We start from the raw sequence: 18256 nt of genomic DNA on the forward strand, positions 1-18256 counted from the left end.
GTTTCCCCTCACCTAGAAGAGATGCCCTGCAGACTTGCAGGATGCCATGTTTAAGTATGCACCGAGCAAGTGACCTTTATGGTCTATTAAGGGGAGTAGTCTAAAGTCACGGAGGAATAAGAAAAGAGAACGTTACCTTAGCCACGAATCAAGAACCTCCTAAGGCCTCCCACGGTACAGCATGCTCATGACTTAGACTACGCTGCTTGGAACGCATGAAGCCTTGAGTAGGTTAAGCAGACTGTATTATAGGGCAAGCCCTTGGTGCAGTATTAAGACTACATCGCTTGGAACGTAAGAAGCCTTGGATGTAGGTTTTCAGACTATGCCGCTTGGAACGCATGAAGCCTTGAGCATAGGTTAAGCAGACCGTATCGAAGGGCAAGCCCTAAGATGCAGTAAGACTACGTCACTTGGAACGCATGAAACCTTGGACGTAGGTTAAGGCTGTGTCGCTTGGAACGCATGAAGCCTTGGACACAGGATTGTCAGGTGCATGTCTAGTGCCGTAAATCCTAGGGAGAGTGTTTAGGAGAACGAATCAAGAACAAAACAAGAACCAAGAAAGTACCAAGAACAAGAGAAAGATCAAGGAATTGAACAAGGACCAAGATCCTAGTTCTAAGGACAAGAACTAGTTCTAAGGACCAAGAACCAAAAACCGTAGTACTGAGGCCCTTAAATAAAGACCAAGGTTTTAGGATTCAAGGACCAAGGTCCTCTAGAAAGATCAAGATAAGAACCTTAAGTCAAGAACAATAATTAGAGGGCCTAAGTACTTACAACAAGAACAAGATCAAGAACAAGAAAGAACAAAGAATGTGGTACCCTAGCATATCAAGGACACGATTAAGAGCCTACAAGTAGGCTACTTACTGAGTCTTGTACTCATTCCTTATTCTCCATTTTTTTTCCAGGTGATAAGGAGCTGGTCGAGGTCGGGAGTGGACTCTGGAGCAGGTGCCATAGACTGACCTCACCTGTCGTCCTCAATCCTTTTGTTTTAAAGTGTTTTGTGTCCGTTCCTTATTTTGTGTTTTAACTAGTATACTGTACTTACGTATAAACTCTATTTTGATATAATGTAAATATAATGTTTTAAATTCCTTTGTTTTATTTTGTGAAAAAAATTACCCGTTTTTTTTAGTCATCGAGTCAACCCGGTCCTTACAAAGCACTCCTTAAATACTCGGTTCATTAATTCCATAAATACCGCTGGGGCATTGATGAGACCAAAAGACATCACCACAAACTCGTAGTGGCCATATCTGGTTCGAAAGGCTGTTTTAGGTATGTCTTCATTTTTAATCTTAATTTGATGATATCTTGATCGAAGGTCTATTTTAGAAAACATTGTCGCCCCTCGCAGTTGGTCAAATAGGTCCTCGATACGGGGTAACGGGTATTTGTTCTTTACCGTCCTCTTGTTCAATTCCCTATAATCAATGCATAAATGCATTGAGCCGTCTTTCTTTTTTACAAACAACACTGGCGCACCCCAAGGGGACACGCTAGGTCGAATGAAGCTTTTATCTAATAGGTCTTGTAGTTGTGATTTAAGTTCTTTTAGTTCTGCTGGTGTCATGCGGTACGGAGCCTGAGAGATGGGTACCATTCCTGGTTCCAATTCTATTCCCAAGTCTACCTCTCGCGATGGAGGAATTCCTAGGAGGTCCTCCGGGAAGACATCCATAAATTCGTTTACTATGGGTACTGTATCTATGAGTTTTTCCTTTCCTTTTGTGTTTACTGCACGGGCTAGAAATTCCCACCCCCCTTGTTGTACCAGACGTCTCGCTTTCATCATCGATATTATTTTTGGGGTGGTACCTGTGAAGGTTCCTTTAAACTTAAAGGTGAGTCCGTTTGGAGGTGTGAATACCACCTCTTTCTTATGGCAGTCTATGCTAGCAAAGTTTTCGGCTAGCCAGTCCATTCCTAGTATGACGTTAAAATCCGTCATATCCACTACTTTTAAGTCTACGTGGATGGTTTGTCCAGCTATTACAACTTGTCTATGTTTTACTCTATTTTTCGTAACTAGGTCTACCCATGCTGGGGTACCGACCGACAATACGTGCATTAAGGGTTCTAACTAAGTTTATGATTTATTTATAACATTCCCTGCAGCCTACCATATAATTCATATAGAAGAAAACATAAATATCATAACGTAAAGACATGCATTACATCAGATCACATCTCAACACATTTTCATACAATATCATGTCATGCATCATTTAAAGCCAACCACATTAAATATATCACAAAGATCATACATCCCTCATTCTACATAAGGTATACCTGGCAACGATGGGGCATCGATAATTGGACCATGGAACATGCTCACCCTACTCTGTAGGCTAGTCTACAAGATCTATAACCTGGCTCTGATACCAACTGAATGACCCTATAATTTTACCTATTTAATCTAATGTCATTACTATACCTTGGAATGCGAAATATACATTAAATGGGCCCTGTTTATAAATGCGACTTACACTCGCCTTTTATTACCTCGTGAAAGAGAAAATGATTACAAGGGAAAAAGAAACGAACATCATTGAAATAAAGGAAAAGGAACCAAAACCGAAATGAATGTTTTAATTCTACCCTATGGTTTATTATGCAAATGCAGCTCAACCTATACTAACCTAAACTAGTGATGCAAACCGAATTCAACCTAGACTATGAAATGGAAAAACAACTACCCTATGCATGTGCCATGGTCCCGAGGTGTACGATGCCGCCGTCGTTGTCACATGGGTGTCTTGCCCTTATCTGCAAAAGTAAAGTAGCACGAGGCTTGAGTATTCTAGAATACTCAGTAAGTGACCCCCTATCGAGGTTATGCAACAATCACATGCAATGATGATGGGACCTATCGTTTCGTTTCGTTTTTCCTACGGTGCTGTCCTAACGGGTAATCTTGGACGTGTACCATATACTCTACACACAGCCCATACGTGCAAGTATGGACTCACTAGCTAGTTCACACACCGCTGGGCCACTTTTCTTATCCGGTGGGCATACTCTGGGAGCCCCTTATGTCGGGACCCGTTAAAATAGTAACCGTCACGGCAGTGCTATGCAAAGCATAACGATCGTTGTCTTGCCATTGGATGTACGAGTCCGTACCCTCGTGATGGGATAGGGGTATCCCCCCAAATGCATTAACACACAATATGCATGAGGTCCCCACTAGTCCTACATTTATCATTAATATAACCCAAATGCTTACATGTCATTCTCATTTTCATTTCTTTACGTATCATACATATTCCTATCAGGGTTATGTTTCCATGCAGTTTACCGTATTTCATGTCATACAATTCATGTTGTTTACATTCAAATATTTCATACAATCATGCCATAATCATTCAAGAATAAGATATCGTCACATGCATAACATATCGCATCAAACTAAGCAGCATATATAGCATACATTCACGTTCACATGATTACGTACTTAAGCACAACCAACTAGCATACAATTTAATGACACGTGCAAATCCACGGGCACGTGCAAACAAACAGCAATTAACGCGTAACCTATGATGGGTGAGCCACTTACCTGGTTAGCTTAAGTCGTTGTCACGTATAAATTTTTAATGAAAGTTCGATTCCGTCCTTTGAAATCCAAGTCAACCTATGTGAGCCCATGATATCAGTTTCAAGTTTAAACTCTATAAAATTATTTCTCTAATTTACATGTTAAAATTTTGATATTTCCTGTTAGACAAAATTTATTAGAGTTTCATGACCTCTGATATTTACCGTTTTATTTTTAAATTCTGTTCAACAAATCTTCCCTCCTCCCTCTTTGTAATTATTTTTCTTGTGTAAATAGATTTTCAGTTATGTAAACATTTTCAATTTTGTAAATAAAATATTCTTCTAATTCTATAATTATTTTCCTCCTTTGTAATTATTTTTTTCTTTTTATGTAAATAGATTTTCAGTTTTGTAAACATTTTTCAATTCTGTAAATAAGATATTGTTCTAATTCTATATTTATTTTTATTCTGTAAACATATATTATTGGCCAATTTTAATCGATTGTTTGGCTATTATCTTGAATCTGGCAACTAAAATTTTATTGATTCTAACCTTATTTCTATAACTTCCAATGCTAACAAAAACATCTAATTAATTGAATATGGGATCTGATTTATCCACGATTTATAATTATTCCGATACGATCTTAAATAAAATATAATTAAAAGTTCACAAATCAATCCATAATTATTCACACAAAAAAAAAAAAAAAAAAAAAAAATCAATCAAGAACAAGGACTGAAAATGGTAACATATTAAATTGTTCAATATTATCATAAAACTAAAAACCAAATACAACTAAAATATACATTTGTGGAGAATTAGAGGGCCCTAAACTATTATAAAAATAAAAGAAATATATAGATTGTGATATAATAATATTGCAACAGATAGATAATAAATACATTAGAATAATTGTTCAATATTATCATAAAACTAAAAACAACTAAAATATACATTTGTTGAGAATTAGAGGACCCTAAACTATTATAAAAATAAAAGAAATATATAGATTGTGATATAATAATATTGCAACAGATAGATAATAAATACATTAGAATTTAGAATTACTTCTCTAAATTTTATAACAAAATCTTTAAATCAATTGAAACTAATTTTCTATGGATGGAATTTTGTATCTACTATTTTAGGTGTTAAAGAATTCTCTCACTCGTACTACATATTGAACTAGAAGAGTAAACACTAAAACGGTCAAAATATTTTGGACAACTTTTGATAAAACTGGATATTTAAATTTATTTACTTTACCAAGTTCAATGAAAAAAATGATAGATAGAAAGTAAAAATTATTCAAATATATGTATAATCTATGAACATGAACACTGTATGCATTTATTTCAAAATAACCTAAATATATGTATTAAATCATAATTAATAAACCTATCATAAATAATATTATTAAATCAAATGATTGGTTAGAAACACGAATCATATTCTTAAATAGAAACATGTCAAATAGTTATATGTTAATTCTTCATACTATAAATAATATGTTTTAAAATAGTATGAAATATTAAGATATTTTTAAAATATTTATATAAGAAATTAGAAACTAAAACTAATAAAATAAAATTATGAACATGAATAAAAAATCAAATGATGGTTGGTTAGAAACACGAATGATATTCTTAAATTAAATGATGCTTGATTAGAAACACGAATGATATTCTTAAATTAAATGATGGTTGGTTAGAAACACGAATGATATTCTTAAATTAAATGATTAGAAACATGTTATAGGTTAATTTCTTCCTACTATAAATAATATGTTTTAAAATAGTATGAAATATTAAGATATTTTTAAAATATTTAGATAAGAAATTAGAAACTAAAACTAATAAAATAAATTATGAACACCATATGCATTTATTTCAGAATAACCTAAATATAGGTATTACGGTATTAAAAGAAGTAATAAATTATTGTATTTGTTAGGTGTTGGACTCGTGTGTGAGTACTTTTTAGGTGTTGAACTCGTGTGTGAGTACTTTAGATTAGGATGAAGTATCACTCTCGCAAACCTACCACTACAAGTAACTTCTTAATATATATTATATATTTTTATTTGGCTCAAATCAACTCAAGGGTTTTATCCCATGAACCCAAAACCGAATCGAGTCAGTTTGGTTCAGAAAAATGAACCCAACTCAATCCTTATAGTTCCGGTTGGGTTGGTCCGTGTTGTCGGGTTGGATGTACACCTCTACTTTCAACACCTGGAAAAAGAATGAAAATATTGAAAAGATAGTTTTCCAGGTTAGAGGAAAGTATGAGCTTGACAAAAAGAACAAAGCTGAGAGATCTCCAAGGGTAAAGAAAAAATGGATGAATACAAGGAGGTTCGAGAAAGAAATAGAGACATCAAATATTGGAAGTGTCAAAGAATTGGTCATATTAGTCGTGATTGTCCAAACAAGAGAGTCATGCTCGTCATGAAAGAACAAGTTGTTACAGATGGTGAGGAAGGTGACCAAGATGAGCTAGTTGAAGAAGAAGTCCAGGAGAATGAGGAGGAATTGAAAGATGGAAGTCATTTGACACTTATTACGAGGAGTTTTCTTAAAACTCAAGTTATAGAGAATGATGTTGATGATCAAAGAGACAATCTATTTCACACAAGGTGTTTTGTCAAAGGGACTCCTTGTAGTCTTGTTATTAGTAGTGGAAGTTGCACCAATGTAGTAAGTACCATGTTGATCAAAAGGTTGCAAATTCCAACTCAACACCATCCTAAACCTTACAAGCTTCAATGGCTCAATGACAATGGAACAATGAAGGTAGTTTCTCAAGTTTTTATATCTTTTACTTTAGTAAAATATTAAGATGAAGTTCTTTGTGATGTGCTACCAATGCTTGCTGGAGACATATGGCTTGATCGACCTTGAAAAATTGATAGGAAAGTCATGTATGATGGCTATTTGAATAGGTGTTCTTTTATAAAGAATGGTATAAAAACCACTCTTGTATTTTTGAGTTCTGCACATGTATTTGCTGATCAATTAAAGCTTAAGAAAAAAAAAATCGAGGATGATACTGGAGAGAAAAAATAGTGAAAAGAAGAATGAAATTGGGAAAAAAAAAGTGAGTTGTTTGGCTAGAGTTGGAGAGGTTAAAAGACAATGTTTAAAAAAAAAAAAATAGTGAAAAGAAGAATGAAATTGGAAAAAAAAAAGTGAGTTGTTTGGCTAGAGTTCGAGGTTAAAAGACAATGTTTTCAAAAAAAAAAAAAAACATCTTTATACTTATATATAAGGAATGATGTTTGATCTCTAACGGTAACAACTTGTCTTTGCCTAGAATGTTTCAATCTCTTTTACACGAAATTGAGGACGTGTTCCAAGATGAAGTACCTAAAGTATTAAGAGGATATTTTGCGGTGATAATTAGTTAGAATATATCTCATATATTTAGGGAGTTGTTAGTATAGATTTGATTAACGGTATATTTTATTTATTTATCAGATTTAGTTAGATATATATTTTTTCTATTTTTAGGTATTAGTTGATAGTTTGTATCCTATATAAACGTGGTAAACCTGAATGAAGATCATACTTTCGATCCCAATTCTATTTCTATTTCTCATTCTTAACATGGTATCAGAGCACCGATCTTGGTGTTCTTAAATATCAAAATTTCCTTTATGGCGGAATCAGCCAAATCCAGCTTCAAAATTTCGGATGTTGATTTAACACATCCGTACTATATTCATCACTCTGATCAGCCAGGATATTCACTTGTTCCAATCAAATTAAATGGAGCAAATTATCAATCCTGGAGTAAATCAGTTATGCATGCTCTTATTGCCAAGAAGAAAATTGGCTTCATTGATGGCACAATTCAGGAACCGTCCCAAGATGCAAATTCAACCGAATTCGAACTCTGGAATCAGTGCAACAGTATGATAATATCTTGGTTAACTCATTCCGTTGAAGCAGATATCGCTAAAGGCATTATTCACGCCAAGACAGCTCATCAAGTGTGGGTTGATCTTCACGATCAATTCTCACAAAAGAATGCTCCAGCAATTTTTCAAATACAAAACTCGATAGCAACGATGTCACAAGGAACCATGGCACTGTCAACATATTTCACCAAGCTCAAAGCACTCTGGGATGAACTGGAAGCGTACCGCACACCATTTACCTGTAATCAACGTCAAATACATATTGATCAACGCGAAGAAGACAAGTTGATGCAATTGCTCATGGGGCTCAATCAGTCTTATAAAACGGTGAGATCTAACATATTGATGATGTCTCCATTACCTAATGTGAGGCAAGCCTATTCATTACTTGTACAAGAAGAGATGCAGCGTCAGGTAACTTCCGAACCTACTGAGAAAATCTCGATTGCATTAGCAGTGCAAAAGAAAACAATATATTCAAAATTCGCCAAGGACAAATTGTGTGAACACTGCAATAAAAGTGGTCATACAATTAATGAGTGTCGAATTCTTAAGTTTCACTGTAAGTTTTGTGATAGAAGGGGCCATACAGAAGATCGGTGTCGACAGAAAAATAATTCTGGAAGGACAAGACAAGACAATCAACACAATAACCGTGGCTATCGATCATCTGCAAATATGGCCGATGTTTCACAGTTGAATACAGAAGAACAGTCACCTAATTCCATTCCAAATTTTTCTTCTGAGCAATTACGACAGATAGCACAAGCCTTATCTGCAATCAATCATCACCCTTCTGGTAATTCTGACAATCACATCAATGTTGCAGGTTTGTTTCCCATATCTACATTATCTATTAACTCTGCGAGTTCTAATTCATGGATTCTCGATAGTGGAGCTACAGATCATATAGTATCAAAATCTTCTGTTATGACTGAACCAAAGGCTGCCATCATGTCTACAATAAATTTGCCTAATGGAGAGACAGCACGTGTGTCACATACTGGCAATATTTCCCTTAGCCCTAACCTTCAATTAAACAACGTTTTATGTGTGCCTTCATTCAATTTAAACCTAATGTCGATCAGCAAACTTACCAATAACTTGAAATGTTATGTCACCTTCTATCCTGATTCTTGTGTTATGCAGGACTTGGCTACGGGGAAGATGATTGGCTCGGGTAAACAATTTGGAGGTCTCTATCATATTTCTTCGTCTCCAATCAAATCTTCAGCTCATCAAGTATCTCAGTCATCTGATTTGTGGCATTTACGCCTAGGTCATCCTTCCTTTTCTCGTTTTAAATTTCTAGCTGATCAATTGCATCTTAATAATGCGAGTTATTCTCATAATTGTAGTATCTGCCCGTTAGCAAAACAAACTAGGTTGTCTTTCCCAAGAAGTTCAATAACAACCCATTCTGCTTTTGATCTGATACATTGTGATGTTTGGGGACCACATAAAATTCCTACCCATTCTGGTTTGCGTTTTTTTCTCACTATTGTTGATGATTTTACTCGATGTACTTGGGTTTTTTTAATGCAACATAAGTCAGAAGTACATCATTTGTTAATGAACTTTGTTGAATTCGTTCAAACTCAATTTCATACTACTATCAAGATAGTTCGATCAGACAATGGGACTGAGTTCCTATCTTTGCAACCATTCTTTACTTCTTGTGGTATTGAATTTCAGCGCACTTGTGTCTATACTCCACAACAAAATGGAGTCGTAGAACGCAAGCATCGCCATATCCTAAATGTAGCTAGGTCTCTTCTTTTTCAGTCACAGGTTCCACTTAATTTTTGGGGAGAGTGCATTTTAACGGCTGTTTATCTTATAAATAGAACGCCATCACCATTATTATCTAACAAGACACCCTTTGAAGCACTCTACAAACGACCACCTACTTTTCATCATCTTAAAGTTTTTGGTTGTAAATGTTATGCAACTATAGTACATCCTAAGCAAAAATTTGAACCTAGGGCAACTCCTTGTGTTTTCGTAGGATATCCTTGTGGTCATAAAGGTTACAAGTTATATGACATGCAATCTCACAAATTCTTTATCAGCCGTGATGTCAAATTTTGTGAAGATGATTTTCCTTTTTCATCAGCTTCACAAACTTCGACATTAGTTCCTTCGACTCCTATTGTACCACTTCATGATCCATCCTACTCAAACATCCATCCTCCACCTTTTATTCCTTCACCTCCTACTCCTCCTTCACCTCCTATCCCTTCACCTACTACTCCGTCGTCTCCTCCACCTTCTCCAGATTCGCCCACTAATTCCAATCCTATCCCACCTGATACATCAGCTCCACTTCGACGTTCTACTCGTACTAAACAGCCTCCAGCTTGGCATAAGGATTATGAGATGTCTTCTGGAGCCAATCATTTAACCTCTAGCTCAAGTCCCGGCACTGGCACCAGGTATCCCCTTCATCATTACCTTTCATTCTCTCGTTTTTCTCCTACTCAACGTGCTTTTCTAGCTCTTATTACATCCCAGACAGAACCTAAAACCTATGACGAGGCAGTTGGCGACCCGTTATGGCAGCAGGCTATGAATGATGAAATTGCAGCTTTGAAACGTAATCATACATGGTCTCTCGTTCCTCTACCACTTGGTCATAAAACTATTGGTTGTCGTTGGGTGTACAAAATTAAATACAACTCTGATGGTTCTGTTGAACGTTATAAAGCTCGACTGGTAGCAAAGGGATACACTCAGGTTGAAGGTATTGATTACACAGAAACATTTTCCCCTACAGCAAAACTTACTACACTTCGTTGCTTACTCACTGTTGCTGCTGCTCGAAAATGGTTCACCCATCAGTTGGATGTTCAAAATGCCTTTCTCCATGGTAATCTAGACGAGGAAGTTTATATGTCTTTACCACCAGGTCTTCGCCGACAGGGGGAGAATACAGTATGTCGGCTCCATAAATCTCTTTATGGATTAAAACAGGCTTCTCGCAATTGGTTCTCCATATTTTCTACAACTATACAAAATGCAGGCTACACTCAGTCCAAAGCAGATTACTCTTTGTTTACTAAGAGTAAAGGTACTTCTTTCACTGCAGTTCTAATCTATGTTGATGATATTCTGTTGACAGGCAATGATCTCGAAGAAATTCAATATCTCAAGACTAGTTTACTCCAGAAATTTCTTATCAAAGATTTAGGAAATTTGAAATATTTTCTAGGCATTGAATTTTCTCGATCTAGAAAAGGGATTTTTATGTCTCAAAGGAAGTATGCTCTAGACATACTTCAAGACACAGGTCTTACAGGAGCACGTCCAGACAAATTTCCTATGGAGCAAAATCTGAAACTTTCTTTAACTGAAGGAGAGAAGTTGAATGATCCAAGTAAATACAGACGGTTGATTGGCAGATTAATATATTTGACCGTCACTAGGCCTGACATAGCTTATTCAATTCGTATGCTTAGCCAATTTATGCATGAACCAAGAAAACCACATTGGGAGGCAGCTCTTCGAGTTCTGAGGTACATCAAAGGCACTCCTGGTCAAGGACTTCTACTGCCATCTGAAAACAATTTAAGATTACAGACATATTGCGATTCTGACTGGGGTGGTTGTCGAACTTCCAGACGATCTATTTCTGGGTTCTGCATTTTCCTCGGAAATTCAATTATTTCTTGGAAGTCTAAAAAGCAGACTAATGTGTCCAGATCATCAGCAGAAGCCGAGTATCGAGCTATGGCAAATACTTGTTTAGAGTTAACTTGGTTAAGATACATTCTTCAAGACTTGAATGTTCCACTGTCCGAACCAGCATTATTATATTGTGATAATCAAGCAGCATTACATATAGCAGCCAATCCAGTTTTTCATGAACGTACGAAACACATTGAAATAGATTGTCATATAGTTCGAGAAAAGTTACAAGCTGGAATCATCAAACCGTGTTATGTTTCGACCAAAATGCAATTGGCAGATGTTTTTACTAAAGCTTTGGGAAGACAGCAATTTGACTTTTTGAAGGACAAGTTGGGTGTGATCGACATACACTCTCCAACTTGAGGGGGAGTATTAAGAGGATATTTTGCGGTGATAATTAGTTAGAATATATCTCAGATATTTAGGGAGTTGTTAGTATAGATTTGATTAACGGTATATTTTATTTATTTATCAGATTTAGTTAGATATATATTTTTTCTATTTTTAGGTATTAGTTGATAGTTTGTATCCTATATAAACGTGGTAAACCTGAATGAAGATCATACTTTCAATCCCAATTCTATTTCTATTTCTCATTCTTAACATAAAGGACTACCTCCCATTAGAGGTATTAAACATAAAATAGACTTCATTCCGAAGGCTTTCATTTCTCGTAGGCCAGCTTATAGATAATGGTGTTGTTATAACACATGCGGAAGCAATTTGGATCTTATGCACTCTTAGAACATCAATTATAGTAAATTAACTAGCATGTTCATAAGTATTAAAACTCAAGATTGAGTTAACCAAATTTTGACACTCAAAGTTCTACTAAAATTTGTGGGGTTATTTGGGAAGCATGAGTTTGGTTAAACCAAATTTTGAAAATTTTGACACTCAATATTCCACCACTCAAACATGGATTTTCCATTAACTGAACATTTTGACTTTCTCCATTTTAATTCAACAATTAATTTGAATAATTAATTTCAAATTAAAGTAATATTAAATGGTTAATTAAACTATTTAATCAATATTTAACATTAATTAAAATGTCAATTCCAATCAATTCCGACCCATATTGATTAAAATATTTAAATCTTATTTAAATATCTCTCATTCTCTCTTTTTGTTTAATTCGTAAATAAACAAAAAATGCGGTTAAATATATCGTATATATTTAGCGCATATTCCCTAATTTGAATTCGAACATTTTGAACTCATTTGTCACACTATTCTATGGTTTAGTCCGATATGAGATAGCAGGGGGACCTAATGAACCTATAGATCATGGGCTCCAACGATCCAAGATTAACGGGCTAAACTCATTAACCTTGTTAACCAACATTCGTTAACTACTAGAACACTCCAGTATAGCCTAGCAGTTGCACTCCCCTCACTATAGATATATTTCTGTCCATTTGATATAACCATGATTAGTAAGTCGATCATTCACAGGTTGTTCGTAACTAGACATGGACCAATTTACCGTTTTACCCCTGAAGTTACCACTTGTTCCTTATGTCCCACTGATCCTCTAATGAACAATTGGTTTGTGGTCCAACCAGTAAACCAAATCCCTCTCAAGCCAATAAGAGGGTAGGGCCCCTTGTTCAAGACCTGGAGTCAGTACTTAAGGAAACTACCTCTCTTCTATCCCTAAAAGTGGGTAGGAGCGAATTCAATCTTGCACCCCACGTTCCCAACCATTCACCCAGTCTTACCCTTGAAATGGGAGGCCTATTGAGTCACCAAACTCGAGCCACTCCCACCCATGCAAATCTAAGGATAATTCCAAATAAATAGGAGTTCATGGTTAGCTCAGGATTAAGATCGAGTTACCTAGGTCATTGAATGAAAAAAAAAATCAGCCTCAATAGTAAACGACATTATAAAGTGAGAGTGATTTTCTTCATGGTCCGATCTTTTGCAATACTCATTGCATAGGACGACCCCACTCACATGTCTCTGCATGTACAATTTAGTGATCACATTGTTCATAACATATACAAAAATGGGTTGCCATAGTGTCCCCAGGATAAGGTACTCAGCCTTATCCTTGTACTATAGATCATTTTGACTATATACTTAACTTGAACCACTCTTATGTCTCTACACATAGTTCAAGTAATGATATTATAGGCAGAGTGTTCTTAGTTTATTGGATTTAGATAAATAATCGTAAAATTTACTTTATTCAATAACAATCTTTATTGAATAAACATCAACAATAACTTAATTGAAAATAGAATATGTTTTTGTTTACAAACTATAAGTTTTAGGGCATAAAACCCAACAATAGAGATAGTTCAACTAAGACTAAAGAAATTTAGAGGCAAGTGGAGGAGCTCATGGAAAAGGGCTATATACGAGAAAGTTTGAGTCCATATTCTGCACTAGTATTATTGGTGCAAAAAAAAAGATGGAACGTGGCGCATGTGCGTGGATTGCAGATGGAACAATATGCTTGATGAATTGCATGGTTCATGTCTATTTACAAAGAGTGATTTGAAATCCGGATATCATCAAATTAGAATGCATGTAGGAGATGAATGAAAAACAACTTTCAAAACCAAGTTTGGATTGTATAAATGGCTTGTTATGCCTTTTGAGGTAACTAATGCTCCTAGTACATTTATGTGCTTAATGAATCATGTTTTAAGAGAATATTTGGGAAAGCATGTTGTTGTGTATTTTGATGATATTTTAATTTGTTCAAAGATTTTGGATGAGCCTGTGGAGCATGTTAAGTCAGTTTTGATTAGACTTAGAAAAGAGAAACTTTATGCTAATTTTAATAAGTGTAGTTTTTGTATGGGAAAAGTTAACATTCTTGGCTTTATAATCCATAAAAATGGAGTAGAAGTAGATGAATAGAAAGTTAAAACAATTAGAGATTGGCCAACACCAAAAAATTCAAGTGAAGTTCGGAGCTTTCAATGGGTTAGCTAGCTTCTATAGGAGATCTATAAAAGATTTTACTACTATAGCTGCACCATTGAATGACTTAGTGAAAAAATGTTATTTTTAAATGGGAAAAAATGCAAGAGAATGCATTCAATGAGCTTAAGAGGAAATTATCCAATGCACCATTACTTGTCTTACCTCACTTTGATAAAACTTTTGAAATTGAGTGTGATGCAAGTGGTTTGGGCATAGGTGTTGTTTTGATGCAAGATGGAAAACCCTTAATGTATTTGAGTGAAAAACTAAATGGGGGAGCACATTGCAGGTGTGGCAACACTACTTATGGTAAAGAATTGTTTGCTTTAGTTTGCACATTGTAGGTGTGGCAACAGAACTTATGGCCTACAGAATTTGTGATCCACTCGATCATGAAAGCTTGAAGTATCTTAAGGGTCAAAGCAAACTGTACCGTAGACATGCAAAGTGGGTGGAGTTTATTGAAACATTTCCGTATGTCGTCAAATATAAGCAAGGTAAGGATAATATGGTAGCAAATGCATTATCTAGAAGGTACAATCTCTTTAATTCTTGCAAAAAAAATTTGGACTTCGAGCATATTAAGGAATTATATAGAGATGACACATACTTATGATAAAACTTATGATAGGTTGCATGTACACTTCTTTTGGTCAAAGATACAATGTTCATAAGTTTTGTAGCCCATGTTTTAAATGCAAATAAGCTAAATATATCGCAACCAAATGGATTGTATACTCCCTTGAATACCTAACAACCTGACTAATATATATACGAATTTTGTTTTTGTTTTGTCCCACCCTAAAGAGGGTAAATATAGCATTTGTTGCCGTAGACAGGTTTAGTAAAATGACTCATTTTATTGGATGCAGCAAGACAGGATGCATCATCCATGTTGCTTATTTTTTATTTAGGAAAGTAGTAAGATTACATGGAATTCTAAAATTATTGTCAGTGACAGGAACATTAATTTTTCAAGTCACTTTTGAAAAGTATTGTGAGGTAAATTAGGTACCAAATTGTAGTTTTCAATTACATGTCAGCCTCACGCTGATGGCAAACTGAGTTGGTTAATAGAACATTAGAAACATTGCTTACGGCTATAATTTCTAAGAATATTAAGCCTTCAGATGAATATTTGTCATTTGTAAATTTACATAGAATAGAGCAATTCCATAATACCATTTATGGTTCTCCTTTTGAAGTTGTTTATGGATTTAATCCATTAAATCTTTTGATTAATTTCTTATTCCTTCTCATACTTTTGTAAGTGAAGCAGCCAAAGAGAGAATTAAGAAACAAAATTTCAAAATTGTTTCAAGAATTAACAAAGGACGGATTAAAATTATTATCAACTCGGTGACTTGGGTTTTGATACAATTTCGCAAGTAGAGATACTCATCTCAAAAGGAAAACAAAGTAATATCCAAGAGGGTATGATGACCTTATCAAGTTCTTGAAAGAATTAATAACAATGCCTATCGAATTGAACTTCTAGGAGAATTTTCAGTACATTCTACTTTCAATATTACTAACTTTAGTTTTTTTTTTTATGTAGGTGATGATCTTCTTAATTCTAGAACGAATCCTTCTTAAGAGGGGGAAGTTGATAAGGATCAAAATGTTCCAAATATTTTAAGTGGACTTATTACACGATCCAAGGCCGAGAAGATTCAACACGCATTCATTATTCACCTATAAAATTTGATAGGTTCGGTTCAACCATTATTTCATGTATTACAAGTTGATTCGATTGTGGAAGGACCATTTGGAGCTTTAAAGTGAATATGTGCACGGTTCAAGTAACGGATGAAGTTTCTATAAGCTGCACTTGATTGATAATTTGTTAGAAATCTTTATTTATTATTTTAATTCATTATTTCTTAAAAAACTTTATTTATTAATTTAATTTCATTATTTCATACGGTGGAAAAATGGTTGGAAATTACTTGTCAACTTGTCCATAACTTTTTTTTTTTTTTTTTTTTGGTGGAGATTTAAAGGGTAACAAGAGTAGATCATAGCCACTAACTTCTTTAGTGAGTATTTGAAGATAATGAAATTTAGTTTTCAAATTGAGAATTTTACAGTTAGTATTATTTTGGTTGTTTCATAAGTTTCATGCCATTTATGTGGGACATTGTATTTGAGTCATTTAATCAAGCCTTGATCAAATTCGATTGTGGAGTGACTCTTGCTTCGGACATCAATCAAACCTTGATCAAATTCGATTGTGGAGTGACTCTTGCTTCTAGATCTTTGATTCTAGCGTGTATAAGATATTAATTTTTTTGAATAAAAGATTTTTAAAAAATAAAAGCTGTTATTACTAGACACGGAAAAGTAGAAATATATAAGCATTTGGAAGGAAATAACGATGGAAAGGTTCAATAATAAAGGTTCAATAATAATACAAAAGAAGCTAAGGTAATGAAATTGCACGTTGTGTCAAATACATTACTCTGAGATTCTTTTCCAAAGGACAATGACTAAAAAGGGTATGAGAAATTATTAGGTTGGCAGAGTGCCTGGGTCTTCAACCGTGAGAGATGCACCATTATCAGCATTTGTAAAATTTAGAATCATTGAAGCCGCCTTGGAAGCCCTACCACAATTTACAAAAGATGAAACTGAATATAAACATGACCTAAATACGTATAATTTTATTCATTTTTATTACCAAAACCATACCATTCCTGGGGAGATTGGTAGTTAGAAGCGACCTTGCCCAGGCTACACAAAAGCATTTCAGTGTATATAAGGCCAGGATCCAATGCCACAACTGTCATTCCATTTGGTAACTCCTTTGCTACCGATTTGCTTAAGCCCTCAACCGCCCACTTTGAACTACAATATGGTGAAACCTTAAAAACCAAAACACAAAAACATACTCAACTCACTGAATACTAAACTAAACACATGGGCAAAATAGTATATGCATACCAGCGGAGCTCCCATCCTTCCAAATAGAGAACTTATATTCACAATGATCCCTTGGTTTCTAGGAATCATAAGAGGAATAAAGTGACGCAATACATTAGCGGTCCCCTTCACATTTGTGTCAATGATATCATCAAACTCTTCTCTACTAATGTCGCCAATCTTGGCATTCTCCTTATTGATTGTAGCTGCATTGTTTACTATTGTACAAAAAAAGAAAAAGAGCCTCAATTCTCATGGGTTGCTCTTAAATGGAAATATAGAAGAGAGAAGAAAAACAGTTGTAATATGCATATACCAATTATGTCTGGAGCGCCAAATTTGTGGATTACAGTACGAACCATGGTTTCAACGCTCTCATCTGACCTCTAAAACCCAGAATCTCAGGTGTTTTAATGAAGAAATGAAAGCATATGTATGGATAAACAAAGAGATGGGGTAATGACATACCACATCAACATTGAGGAGTAAATGATTGAGTGAGGAAGAATTGGAGAGTTGTTGGTGAAGGGAATCTAACTTGTCTTGGGTGCGGGAACAACCGATTATAGTGTGGCCTCGTTTTGCCAACTCAAACGCCAATGCTCGTCCCAATCCTTGGCTCACTCCGGTTATTACAATTTTCTTCCCCCCATTTGCTTCCTCTCCACTTCCCTTTTGTTGCATCAAACAGGTTGCCATTCTTCAAACCAAATCAATACTGAGCTCCTGGTTTGGAAACCAACACACCCATTTTATATGTCTTTTTAGGAACAGCTGTGAGGCATTTAAAACTTGGGGATCTTGGAAAATATTATCAAATACACGACTTTGTAAGGGAGACAGAGAGCATGTGGGTGACACAAGACTTTCACGAGATAACTACACAGTCTTGGATCCACCAACCAATTGATTTTTCAAACCAATCAAATAGAAACAAAATCTATATGTTTTTTAAAAGGCATTATACAAAATTAGGAAAACTTGATAATGGTTTTAAAGTTAAGCGTTCAAATCGTGAGCCATTAAAAAAGAAAACACTCCTACTTTGACAACTAATTTTTTATTTTTTCTAGAGCAAAAAATCACATTTGAAAAATAAAGCTTTTATACCGAAGGCTTTTTTTTTTTATTGCAGTTCAGTCCTACAATTAAAAGGCACAATACACAATTAAATTAGACAATAAAATTCCTGAATAAACTCAAGAAATAACTCAAATG

The 18256-nt window shown here is 34.9% G+C and overlaps 2 protein-coding genes across 2 annotated transcripts; one reads left to right on the forward strand and one right to left on the reverse strand.

The window, feature by feature from the left end:
* The first annotated feature begins 6937 nt into the window (after positions 1-6937).
* On the forward strand, positions 6938-8768 carry LOC147791475 (uncharacterized). The gene is made up of 2 exons (XM_087125926.1): positions 6938-8312; positions 8633-8768. The coding sequence occupies exons 1-2, from the start codon at positions 7220-7222 to the stop codon at positions 8665-8667; spliced, it is 1128 nt and encodes a 375-aa protein (XP_086982052.1). The 5' UTR covers positions 6938-7219; the 3' UTR covers positions 8668-8768.
* A 7692-nt stretch (positions 8769-16460) lies between these two features.
* LOC111784214 (NADPH-dependent pterin aldehyde reductase) lies at positions 16461-17799 on the reverse strand. Its single transcript, XM_023664995.2, has 5 exons — positions 17507-17799; positions 17355-17424; positions 17060-17256; positions 16808-16980; positions 16461-16721 (listed from the first exon to the last, which is right to left on the reverse strand). The coding sequence occupies exons 1-5, from the start codon at positions 17735-17737 to the stop codon at positions 16628-16630; spliced, it is 765 nt and encodes a 254-aa protein (XP_023520763.2). The 5' UTR covers positions 17738-17799; the 3' UTR covers positions 16461-16627.
* Positions 17800-18256: the final 457 nt, after the last annotated feature.

This window comes from Cucurbita pepo, chromosome 8, assembly GCF_057944985.1.
Source record: "Cucurbita pepo subsp. pepo isolate OVF chromosome 8, ASM5794498v1, whole genome shotgun sequence".
In the NCBI taxonomy this organism is placed as follows: Eukaryota; Viridiplantae; Streptophyta; class Magnoliopsida; order Cucurbitales; family Cucurbitaceae; genus Cucurbita; species Cucurbita pepo.